At 49.1% G+C, this 12426-nt stretch overlaps 1 protein-coding gene across 2 annotated transcripts in view; it reads right to left on the bottom strand.

The window, feature by feature from the left end:
- Positions 1-430: 430 nt before the first annotated feature.
- The window catches only part of SKI (SKI proto-oncogene), a 113231-nt gene continuing 101235 nt past the window's right edge, over positions 431-12426 (bottom strand). The window contains exons 2-8 of one of the 2 annotated variants that reach the window (XM_086476227.1): positions 10804-10929; positions 10206-10321; positions 9133-9135; positions 8202-8479; positions 6958-7259; positions 4131-4361; positions 431-619 (exon numbers count right to left, since the gene is read on the bottom strand). In XM_086476227.1, the coding sequence (XP_086332353.1) occupies positions 431-619; positions 4131-4361; positions 6958-7259; positions 8202-8479; positions 9133-9135; positions 10206-10321; positions 10804-10929 (1245 nt within the window). The remainder of the gene's footprint in view (positions 620-4130; positions 4362-6957; positions 7260-8201; positions 8480-9132; positions 9136-10205; positions 10322-10803; positions 10930-12426) is intronic. The other variant, XM_086476225.1, reaches the window with a different exon arrangement.

Genomic DNA, 12426 nt, shown 5'->3' with positions numbered 1-12426 from the left:
ATGAATTATTTTAAATAGCTTATAAGAAAAGTTTGTTTTTAAATTCCAAAACGTTCCAACAGGCAGAAGGGCAACATAAAAACACTGCCACGCTCGCCTTTTACTCTGATTTTAGTTGGACGATGCTGCTTGCTTGGAGTTTGCCAGTAGAAAATTTGCTGTGGACTTAAAAGTATTTCGTTTATAAACACTTTGTGTTTTATAGGCACAGTAAGATGTTGTGCTATAGGGATTGGAAAAAAAAAGAGGCGTAATTCAGTGCTTCTGTTATAAAGAGTAACGTTTGCCTTCCAACTAATAAGAATCCATATTCCTAGGTCTGTGTGCCAAGGCCCAACGACTCACACATGCACTTACACACGTACCCCACACACCCTCCCTTACTGTGCACATCTGTCACTCGGTATGTGTCGGATGACGTGGTGGTGGTTTAGTTCTCCATGTTGCTCGCTGTGTTTTCGCTGCCGGGCTGACTGCTTGGTTTAGGCCACAGTTGTTCCTGAAGTTCCTTGACTACTTTCTCCAAGTGTTCTCGAGCCTCCCTTTCATGCATCAGGTCAGCTCGGAGCTGCTCCCTGTCGGCCTCTGCGTGCTGAAGCTTAACCTGTAGGTCCTCAATCTGGAGGAAAGCACATTAAAACACATAATAAACCTTTTCAGTAGTTCAGTTCCATTGTGACTGCGTAGACTTTGACACGGACTAGTGCCTTCGTTGCACAAAGTGAGTAATAACGCCATGTACTTCCAGACGCGAGACTATCGAAGCTGAGGTGAGGAAGGAATTCCCCTTTCCCTACTTGTTTCCGTACCCTGCTGTACGATTAGGCAAATGCTCTGCATTAACTGTTTAGCTTTTTGATTCTGGTGCCTTAAGTTCCAGAAAGGAGGGGGAAAAGGGAATAGTTAAGGGTGGAACAGGACTCGGGGCAGCGCACCCGAGTGAGGTCGTCAGGCAGGCAGCAACGCGGCAAAGTCCGCAGCACAGGTCCTTCCAGAGCTTTTACAACGGCCACGAACGCGAGTGACCAGAAACAGCCTCAGTTGCCTGCGGGAAAGCCCCGTGTCTCAGCTACAGACCAACGTCCCACAAAAGCAACTGCAGTGTCCTCTCCTGCAGGAGCCGTGAAATCCTTCACACGCCATGGAGGGAGCTGTGAGGAGGCGAGACGGGCACGGAGGACGGGGCAGATGGCACGGGGGCTGGGGGTGTGAGAAAGTCGGGACACAGGGAGGCCCCGCAACGAGCAGAAACTCTCCAAGCAACAGCGAAAATTAGCACCGTTTCAACTCACAAGTAAGAAGCTGGACTTTGGGGGGAGGAGTGGGACTGAACAGGTCCTCACTTTGCACAGAAACGCGCTCAGAGAAGCAGCTGTTCCAAACAGCCTCAGCAGCGAGCGCTTGCTGAGAGCTAAGAGGCTTTTTCCACCACACTTTTACAGCAAGACACGCGGATGGCCTCGGCCTCCCCGAAGGCCTCAGCAGTCAATCCTCACTTTGTTACTTACTGCTAACAAAGGCGGAGAAAAGCCCCAGTACTCCAAGGTGTGAATGTTAGAAATACATCATCATTTTAGGCCACTACCGGGTAAGATGAGCAGTTGTCAAAGACTGCCAGTCAGCAAAGGACAGGACCACTCACGTTTTGGGCTAAGATGAAGGCTAACCCACCACCCGGTCCATATTTGGATGTCAGTAGCAAGGTAAGAAAAAAGGCAGCATAAATCACACCGATAGGTTATAGGTATTAAGCATCTAATACTTTAAGCTCACACAAAGACATTTACACCCTGAATTTGTTGTCTTATTTCCTCTCGTGCTTGCCTAATGCTATTTCCCTCAGACTAAGCCTGTCTCGAGCATTGTGGTTTCCTCAAAAATCATAAGCAGTGATGAATACAACGTGACAAACTTCCTGTGTGCATTCCAAATTAAAGGATGTGTAAAGCTTTATTTTAAAATTTCTTACAGGACTTAAGAACTGAAGTCATGCTGAAGTCCTGTGAAATCCAGACTCTGCACTTACTGAAGGTATTTTTCAATTAAGGGCCGTGCAGACGTCTCTGAGGTGGCCGCTACATAAAGTGGCTGTTCTGGGCCCAGGGACAGTCGTTGCCAGGCGGCACCTGGCCCGAGCACAGCCCGAACACGGCGTCGCTGCAGCTGGGCTCCGTGCTGCCCCGGAGCTCTAGGAGCCACAGCCTAAACACAGCGGGACGCTGCAGCCGAGGTGCCGTTAGCGGCTTTAGGGAAGCCAAATCTGCAAAATGTTCAGCTACTCAAATTCTTTCAGAGGTGGTTTTAGCCCTTTGTATTAGGCATCCCCATTTAGGCCCTCCCGAGGAGGGAACGTATGAGGAGCCTGAAAATCCCCATTGTCAAACCCTCCGCTTCCAGGGCTGGCGCGAGGCGAGGGCGGAGCCGCGGGGCTGGTGCCCGTGGCCTTGACGTGTACCTGCGCTTGCTGCTGCCGGGCTTTTTTCTGCTCGAGTGGAAGTCAGCTGCCGGTAACGCCCAGCGCAGCGGCTCTCGATCTGGTTATGTTTAGTCTGGACACCTCTTATCAGCGAGACATCCTGTGATGCGAGGGAGGAAGCCACATCATTTCCTGCCGCTGCTCCCCGGGTTAGACACGGCTCACAGTGGCACACGGGGACCACTCCCCTTCCCGTTATTGAGCCACGTTAGAAGAATTTCTGATCCCTGTTGCTCCCCTCCCCGCCTTTCAAGTGCCCCCAGCGAACACCTGCAGCCCTGCTCTGGGCGCTCAACAGCCCGTGTGGCAGGGAAGTTGCTCCAGGAAACGCGGGCTGGCAGAGCTCCCTTTAACCGTAACGCAGGGAGGTCACATCACGCCAGGTAAGCCTGCAGGTGTGTGACACCGACGTGGCGTTGGCACAGAAGTGATAAATCTCTGCCGTGGGCATTTGAATTTGGGCAAGCGTGCCCCGTTTTTTCAGAGACCCCCAACACTTGCTGACCTTTGCCTCCTCTCTGCGCATTTCTCAGCCCGGCTTTTAGCTTGGGAACCAGTGACGGGGACGGTGGTTTTGCAGAGGGATGTTTAGGTGGGAGCAGGTCGGAGAAGCCCACGGGGAGGCAGCTGTGGCAGCGGGGGGGGAGTTAGCCTTCAGGAAGGGCTGTCTGAGACCCTCTCTAGGTGCAGGGTGAGGGGTTAACAACGGGTGTGGGACCGTGCCCTTTTATAGGAAATGCATTACTGGGCAACTGGGATTGTTGTACTGGAGGAAGGGGAAGGCAGGGCATGCAACGATTCCTCTTCAGGGCTGCTCTCACGGGAATCCAGGAGGCTGCCATTCTGCTCTCAGCTCTGCCTGTTACGCTGGGACATCTCAGGGGGCCTGGGCCAGTGCATGGCCTTGCAACCCACAGGCCCCGCACCACCAAGACACAACAAGGCGACTTGGGGACGTGCAGCCCGAGCTCTTGGTTCGCTTGGCTTTGGATGGGTAAATAAACCTCAAAATCTTTTATTACAGGATAATCTGACGCAGAAAGGGCGGGGAGGGATTTTTAGGTTGAAAGCTTCAAGCATGCACGTTGCTTGTAACAACATGCTCCTGCATTCCTAGAACTTTCACTGAGATCAAACTGGAATTCTGTTCTTAGACCTGACAGTTTGCTCTTGTGCTTTACAGCCACAAACATCGCTCCTTCCCTTAGTTTGCTTATTGATGGGCCTTGGTTTCATCTCTTGTAGGTCTAGGCTGATCTTCAAGGAAAAACACTATCAAAGTGGCTCTGCCTAATACTTACAGCACCGACTGGATCCCTGGGCACTGGCAGCACCAACAGAGCGTCAGTGGAACTGGAAATGCCCGGCGTTTGTCTGACGCCTCTGTAAACAGCGATTTTCAGCTGACAAGTGTGCGGAGGGGGAGGCAGAAGGGTGGGGCTGACAGAGGTGGTGGGGTGCAGGGAGATTGGTAACGCTTGTGTTAGCACTAAGGTTGTCAACTGACGTGACGGGGCAGAGACATTATACGGGTCGGAGTTGGGCTTGTATCAAAGGAGACGACCCAAGGCCGCAGAGGACAGACAGACCCTGAACTCGCCCCGAGAAGTGCCGCAGCAGTAAGCTCGCTCGCTATTCCGTGCTCGGGTCTTACCTGGGCTGAGTACTTGGCCCGGAGCCTGCCTGCTTCACAGCCCTTGTCACACACCCGGATCTGCCTGGCTTGCTCCAGTTCCCTCTTCAGGCGTATCCGAGACTCGTTGGCTTCCTTCATTTTCTTCTCATTCTCAGCTCTCAGACGTTCAATCTCTTTCCTCAAGTTGCGCTTCGCCTCTGTTGCTTCTCTCAGCTTCTCCTTCTTAGCCACTCGTAGGAACTCCAGCTCCTAGAACACAAAAGCAGTTAACTCGTGAGAACTGAAAGGCAGAGACTGAACCAGCTCAAGGGAGGAGAACTGCAGAGGAAGTGATCCCAACTCTGTTCCCACCTTCTGTTGGTTATGACCAAGAAGGCTCCTGTCTAAACCTCATTCTGAACTTTGCACGAGCTCTTCTCCTTTAAATCAACACGAGATCCTACACGCAAGATACCAGGAATTCTTGGATAATAAAACGCTATACGCTACAGCCACATTTTGCTTTGTCAAGCGAAATAGCTGTGACCATCTGTGACTGAATAAAGATGAACTGCAGTTGGAGAGAGCTACTAGCAATGTGCTCCACACCAGCTCGAAGTTTCAAACCAACCAACTGCAATGCCCGCACTTCAGCTGAAGACACTGGCGATACGCAGCGTTAAACTGCAGTTTGTGAGTGCCCTTTGTGTACAGCAGAGCTGAACAAGAAAGGTTGCTGCTTGCTGAAGAAATCAGCAAGCAGTTCCCTTTGATCAAGGCCCCCCAAAATCCACTTAAGTATGAGAAAAACCAAATTATGTCTCTTTGAACTCCAGGCAATTCTGTTTTGCTGTAGGCGACCGGTGGTAGCCCGAAGTCTCCGGGCACCCAGCCAGCGGACTGCTCTGTCACAGCATCTGGAAAACTCCAGGCTAAAGCCTTAAGCTAAATCGAAACCACACTTTGCTCTGGAAACTGCCACTCTCACTGTCCAGGTTCTCAATAGGAGCTGCTACCCTGAAATCTCAACTCCAGGAGAGCCATTAACTGAAGCGACAACGATAAGGAACCTGAAGGCACAAAGGAAGAAACTCCCAAGCTGTTAAAAAGCTGTTGTTAAAAGACACACGTTCAGCAGCAGCACAGAAATGTGGCTCTCTGAAGGTCTGCCTCCTAAATGGTTAAATTAGAAACTAAAGTTCGATATTCCCCCCCCCCCCCCCAAGCAGCACTTCCTCTCTGTCAGAGGCAAACCCTCACAGCAACGTGTTTCTGTTAAGTAACGCTGCAGTCGGGTCATGGGAAATTCGCTCTTTTGACAATCTCACTTCCCAGCCAGGCCATTGTTAGCTCGGCCTGCCCTCTGGAAGCTGCACACGTGTGCGCTCTGGACGCGGAACTGGAGACCCACAGCTGCCCACATGGAAACGAGGGCCAGATACCATATTCCCTCTCACTCGGACATGTTGCTTGATTTAATGCCTCAACACTCAACTCTGCTCCATCAACTTCATCTAATTCCTACTTTACTTCAAGTGCACGCTGTGTATTTAGTTTAGGTATTTAAAAATCAGCTTTAAATATATATTACTCATAAATATTTACTTTTAAATACATCAAATAAAACATATATTTACTGAAACGCAAGGGAATGAAGCCATTTGCTCAAGGTGACAAAGAACAAGCAGTTCCATGGAGAAGACAGCTCTCAGCCTCCCTTCTCTGGGGCTTGGATCTGCAGCTCGTACGTACCGAGCCATCGGCACACGGGGCACGCGGCGCAGAAACTGCGGCTCCTGCACAGATCTGAGATGGCACTTTTGTTAAAACCCTCATTGCGACCATATCTGCGCACTTAACAGAACCGCTCTTCCACCTCCTCCTGCCCGGGAGTAGAAACCTGAATCGACTGCTGGGCTTTGGGGCTTTTTGGTGGTTTTTCAAACCCCAGCCGTCACACTGGGAACAAATCACAGCTGGGAGCTACCGGCCCTTGTTCCATTCCCAAAGCAACCACCGGCCTCGCCCCAGCTGACCCGACAGCGGGCCTGCTCTCGCCAGCAGCCAAGTGCCGGTTCTCTCCTGCCCGTCTGGGATGAGGCCGGGCCCTTACTGTGCAGCTGGCACCGCGCCGCCGCTAATGGATGACACCTCCAGCTTGGTTACAGCTCCAGGGCACACACCCGTGTCCTACGTCACCCCCGTCTTCCATTTCTAGGTACCACTTTTGCCCCAGCTCAAATAAGAAGGTCCACCTGCCGTTCTGCTCGGCCACTGTGATTTGCCAAGGGCCAGTACTAACTGCAGCTTTCCCTGTCCGACCACTCCTCCTCCTTTGGTGATGTATCAAGGGCCGCCAGAAACAAGCAGCAGCTTCACCGAATGGAGCAGGAAACACTCGGTGAGGCTAACGGAACGCTTCGCAAAGACCTGGAGTCCAGCTCTCCGTCAGAGTGTCGGCGAGTGTCTGTGTGTCCCAGGAACACCCTCCCTCAGCAGGATTTTCACAAATCTTTTAAACCCACAGATAAAGCCTCCATAAGGACAGAAGTGTTTCTAGTTCAGTGAAATGAAAACAAAATAAACTGTGCTGGACTAGAAGATTTTTTTCAGTAATGAAAAGATGTTGATGTTGGTAACCATGGATTTATACCCCAAGGCAAAAACAGGTGGCAAGCTTAAAAGCGTAGGAATGGTTCCTGTATACTTAGGTTTCCTGGCTGAATTCACACACAGTACCCCAGTAAAGACTCTTGTTCTTTGGGAAAAACAAGGCAATTCTTTCTTTACACAAGACTGCCTCATGGTTTCTGCCTGGCAGAGCGTTTGCAGACAGTGGGAAGGGCAAGCTGGTTTTCAGCATTACCTGATGTAGACTGCGTTTGGCTTGCAAGGCAGCGTTGAGCTTCTCTTCCTGCTTCACTCTCATTTTAACAACTTCATGGAGGAATTTTTCTTTGGCTTCTTTTGTATCCAGGCCACTGTCCAGGGCCTGCCTTAGGTGCTCCAGCTCAGCTTCCAGCCCGCTGCTGTGAGAGTCAGAATGTGTCGCAACCTCGTATGAACTGTTGACTGTGACTGGGGCTTGCATCCCAGGGGAGCTCATGTCCTTTGCAGAGCTGGATGAAGTGAAGGATGGGGAGGAGAGCGAGGATAAGGAGGAGGTGACTGCAAAACAGAAACATCGGAAATTAATAAAAAAAAATCTAAAACTAATAGAACTCAAGATGTGCTGAGGCCCTTTTGTACAGAGGAGATATACTCGATATTCAGTGAAAAAAATGGAAGAAAGAAAATACTCGGTTTTATACTTTGATACTTGAATGTGAGGAAAATACAAACCTGACTGACTTAAGGGACCAACATACAATTTGCTTGAATTGTGACTTTGGAATTTATGTCACAAAAGTGTTTTCTCCATGGGTGTGAAGAAACAGATTTCTTCAGGGAAACCTATGCAGCCCCGCTGTTTTCAGGGGGTGAAAGTTCTTCTTTTCACATGACCTGCACGCACTGGGCAAGGGCTGAACGTACTGAGGGCAGCAGCAGAATTATCTGAGTAGCATTAATGAGGTGACACCGGTGTCTTCCTTCATCTTTCACCGAGAGGCCCCATATCAGAACATACTCTTTGCTTTTACGTACCCACCCCCATGCACGCAGGACTGAAACTGTGACCACGTTCTTTGTCTGACATGAAACTCCACACTTGAATTTTTAACGGCTATTTGTGTGTATCCCACAAAGGCTTGTAGAGAAGGCTCTTTGTCGGGCAGCAAACCACCAGTTTTGCTGTGACCACCACAGACATTTCGTCCTCTGCTCAGCACTCACCGGCTATAACAAAAGCCTCCAGGTTAGCGGACACCTGTGGGTCAGGGGCTCCTTCTTGTCAATGCACACCCCTCTCCAAGGGAATCCCCCCGCAACTTATGCTCCATTCCTGGTTTTCATTATTACTTAAGGTTGTGTTTTTACATCCCAGTGAGGTCTAAGGCTTCCAGAATTATATTCAAACACGACAGACGCTGAGCAGCTAACTCCTGCGGCTTGCTGAGGGAAATCCAGCACAGATACAACAAAATAAAGGCAGACATAACTGGCACTTACATTCTTCCCTGGTTTCTACTTCAATTTCGGCTTCTGATTCCTTATCCTCTTCGGCGGCAGTAACGGTGGCCGCAGCAGTGGCTGCTGCTGCTTCTGGGACAGCCGTGTTCTCCGCAGCCAGCTTTCTTTTCCGCGGCTGGGCAGTGCTGCTCAGTGCCTCGCTGCTCCACGATACCACTGTGGCACAGGGCGGGTTGCTCACGATTTTCTGTTGGGCTGGAGGTGCAAGTGCCACATTGGGGGCCACAGCATTCTCAAAGCTTTTGTAGGAGTAAAAACTGGTTTAGAGGGGGAGGCAAAAGGAAGGAGAAAACAGTCACACTCGTGGCTTTAAAACGCTTCCCAATCCACGTGTTGGTACCCTGAAACTGCAAGACACTGCAACGGCAGCGAAGTGCCACTGATTTACACCAGCTAAGAACCTGCCTGTGTGTTTGCTTAGTGTTTTGCACTCATTTAAACAGGGGGATGATTTATACAGCCCATCTCCATCCAGTTCAGAAGGGATCATACTCGAAGGGCCACACACTGGAAGAGCACCAAAGAGAGGAGATCTCCCAGAGCCTAAAAATCGCAATGATGTTTCCTCGTGGTCTTCACGCATTATGGTTTTACCTAACTGCAGTTTTACTTCTGTCTCTCCATGAACATTTTGTAAACCTGGAAATGGCACTTCCTTAAGAAAGGCCACGAGAGTGTAAAAAGCATATTTTTGTGTATCTTTAATTTTTTGACACAGCAGGCATCTGAGTGCCTGTATGTAAAACCGCAGTTAAAAACCCCAACAAACCTATGTTAAAGAACAGTAATATTGTAATGTCAAATATATAGAATTGTGCAAAAAAAACATAGCAAAGACTGTCTTTCCAACTTCAACTCAGCATCTACTACATGATGTATCTTCAGTTATACATTAAAATTTCTCCTGAACCTGCTGAAGGTGCGTTTTTCCCCAAGACTTATAATGGCCAAATTGCTCACAGGGATACCAAGAGCATACACTTTTTTTTTTTTACCTTCTCTCCCTACCTAATTTAAACATCTGTTTAAATGTCTGGTAGGTGCTTTTTTTAAAAAAATTTTTTTTAGTCAATCCCCACAGCCTCTAAGAAACTTGTTCATAAGGGCAGCAAAATATGTTCTCCATAACGCTCCCTAAAAACACCTGGCCACTTTAGTCAAACTTTCCAAAGAAATCATTACCCTCAGGCAGAAATCTGGCACAAAGATTTTTTAGACTGAACAGTTCCAGTCTGGCAAAGAAATGTGTAATTGCCCTGACACTTTCCGTCCTAACTGTGACACCAGTAGTCCCACCTTTTACGGCTGGTGACTCATTCTTACACCAGTTTAATTATGTTCCTCTCCAAGAGCACAATCTGGCCTAGAGCATCAGCTTTCTGACGGGTCTTACAAGCTGAGGAGTCTTCCGCAGGCTCCCCTGCCCGGTGAGCTCTGACCAGCCGTGACCCCTCGGGCCATCAGGAGGGCACGGCGCAGCCCCTGCTGCCCGGTCGGTCCTTCGCCTTCCCCCGGCGGGGTCAGCGTGCAGCTGCGCTGGCAACGCGCTGACCGGCCACCGCTCCAGAGCTGCTGCAGGGACCAGCTGGCGGTTGCCTGGAAATAGCTGGCTGGTCCCTGACCACCTGCCCTAAGAGTAACCCAATCTTCCCTTAGACAGCGAAGCCCGAGAGCTTCTGATGCCCGTACCCCAAAATGATGCTAAGTTCACAGAAGCAGCCTTCATTTCAGACCTCCATGGCGTGTTTCACCTAAGAAAACCTATTTAATGACTGCGCCAAGTACCAATATGTTTGTTTGTTTCCCTTCTGCAAAGCAAACCACTGCAGCTGCAAATGCTTTTTAATCTGACACTGGTGGACTGACCGACCGAATCACAAAGCCACCAGTTTACAGCGCAGGGGAATAAACAAAGCGACTTGCTGTCAAGTCAGTCCCCACAGCTGCTAAAACCCCCCGTCCCTCCGGCGCGGGTCTCCCTACCTGTCTCGGATCAAGGTGGGGAGGTGGGTGGAGAGCTCTTTCTCATTTGTCGACACAGCAGGGGACCAGGGCCGGAAAGCTGAGAGACGCTGACGGGGATGGACACAGCCAATACTCTGGGAAGGAGGGGAAAGAAAAATAAGTAAATACAAACAATCTTTTAAACTATAAATCATAATGAAGTGCGAGCAATGCTGTTCCATAGACATTCTGTTACCTCTAAAACCACTCCCCCACTGGCCAGGACCTACCCACTTAGTAGGTTCCACTGGAAGAGGTGAACTGCACTAATGTAAAACCTCACGTGTTTTTTCTTTGCCAATAAGTTATACGTAGTTTGCAGAGACCACAAAAGGCTCCTGCGTCTTGCGGGACTCTTTTACCTCAAAGGCATGAAGGAATTGCTTACTGCACTGTCACAATCAAGGTCAGTGAACACTGGAAGATGGCAAGGAAACTGGGAGGACTGTACAGGTCAATGTTCCTAATTTAGAAAGCCTGGGCAAGTTCTTTCTCTCCTTTTCTCTTCTGGTTTCAGTAGAGCAATGCTACATGCTAATTTGATCTCACTTTTGATTACAAAATATTCAGCAATCACCTTATTAGATGAACTGGATAAGGACCGTAACCAACTGGACTGCTTTTCCTTCTCAGTAGAAGCTGGAAATTGGGAAGCAGAGTCATCTATTTTGGGCTTTTTGGAAGCAGGAGGATCTGAAGGGACCTGAAACAAAGACAGGCAGGAAAAATCAAAGACAGAATTACTCATTTTGCAATCAGCTTAGAAACAGGTTATAAGGCAAAAGCAAATTTTGTATTTAAAAGAACTAAACACTGGGGTTTTTCTGCTTTTTTAAACCTAAGGACAAACAAAGGAGTGAAAACAAGGGACAGACACAACCTACGACATAAGGTGGCTTCATTCCTTCATTTAAAATACTCCGAGAAAGTGTAGATGGTGCAGGAGTGACAGGCATTAAGACAAGCGAGACATTCACACCATGCTACAGGGAACTATCGGGCTTTTATCATTTTTGTATGCAGAAAGGTAAGGTCTAATGTGGTTGCTGAACTGGAAAGATTATTTTAAACGAGAACAGAACAGACTTTGTTATTCTGTTTGCAGTGGTTGTTATGCCGATGACTTCACTACCCCACAGCTGCAGTGGATTCTGGGGGTGCTGCCAAGAGCTGCTTTGCCTTTTCCACAAGTGGCTCAGCTTGGCCCATAAATCATCCTCAAGCATAAGAAAGCCCTTTGGCAAGCAAAACCCCTTTCCTTCAACACTGTGAAGGAATAAAATTCCTACAGTCCCAGCGTGGCTTGCAAAAAACATTGGTAACTACTGGTTTAACTGGTGCACTGGGGATACCAGCTTGAAGCCTTGCCAGTACAAACACGTCTATCAGCAGGGAGGGAGAAGGTTCTGGACCTTATGCTGCATCATGACTAGAAACAATAAGAGAAACACACCACCTCAGTTTCTATTCCTGTTTCTTTCTTTTCGCGATTCCCAACTCCCGACCCTTCCATATTCCCACTCCACCTGGTTCCAAGTAAGGTGGCAGAACCGTGCTGCACTAACCAGGCATTGCTCATATTTGCATTAAATTTTTTCATCCTGACGCCTCAGTGTGACTTTTGTGGGCAAACAAGTATTTATACAGGTGTGTCTGTTAAACACAGGCATGGCAGCATTCTGAGCGCCTGAAAAGCTTCAAACCCAGGTCTTTCTGCCCATGGAAGAAAGGATCTTATTTGCCCACGTCCTGTGCTCTGAAAACCAGTCCCCTTCAAGGCATCTTAAATTGGGAACTTAGAGACTGCTTCTCCAAATGATTATTCACTCCTGAAAATTCTGATTTACCTGAGGAGTACGCAGGATCTGAAAGCAGCATTGTTAAAATGCACTTCTCCAGACTCCCCGCTGGCTTCCAGGCAGACCCGACAGCTCTGTAACTAGAGCAATGCCTTCCCCTCTGCACACCTTAATTAGGAGGAAATTATGACCTCACGTCCGCGAACAGTCTCCTACTTTAATTGAAGCCGGGCAGCAGCGTGGAACCACGGCTCAAGCTGATGACTATCTAGCTAATGCCAGTTCAGCTGGCAGCACGCACCACTCTTGCTGCTCTACGGCCCAGTGTGCACAGTCACAATCAAACCGAGTCTGGAGGTTTTAGTAAAACATTCCCTGGAGCTCTGGAGCTTGGAGCAGCT

This window comes from Leptosomus discolor, chromosome 20, assembly GCF_034619465.1.
Source record: "Leptosomus discolor isolate bLepDis1 chromosome 20, bLepDis1.hap2, whole genome shotgun sequence".
Taxonomy (NCBI): Eukaryota; Metazoa; Chordata; class Aves; order Leptosomiformes; family Leptosomidae; genus Leptosomus; species Leptosomus discolor.
The sequence above is the reverse complement of the archived record's forward strand: the minus strand, read 5'-3'. Positions and strand labels throughout refer to the sequence as shown.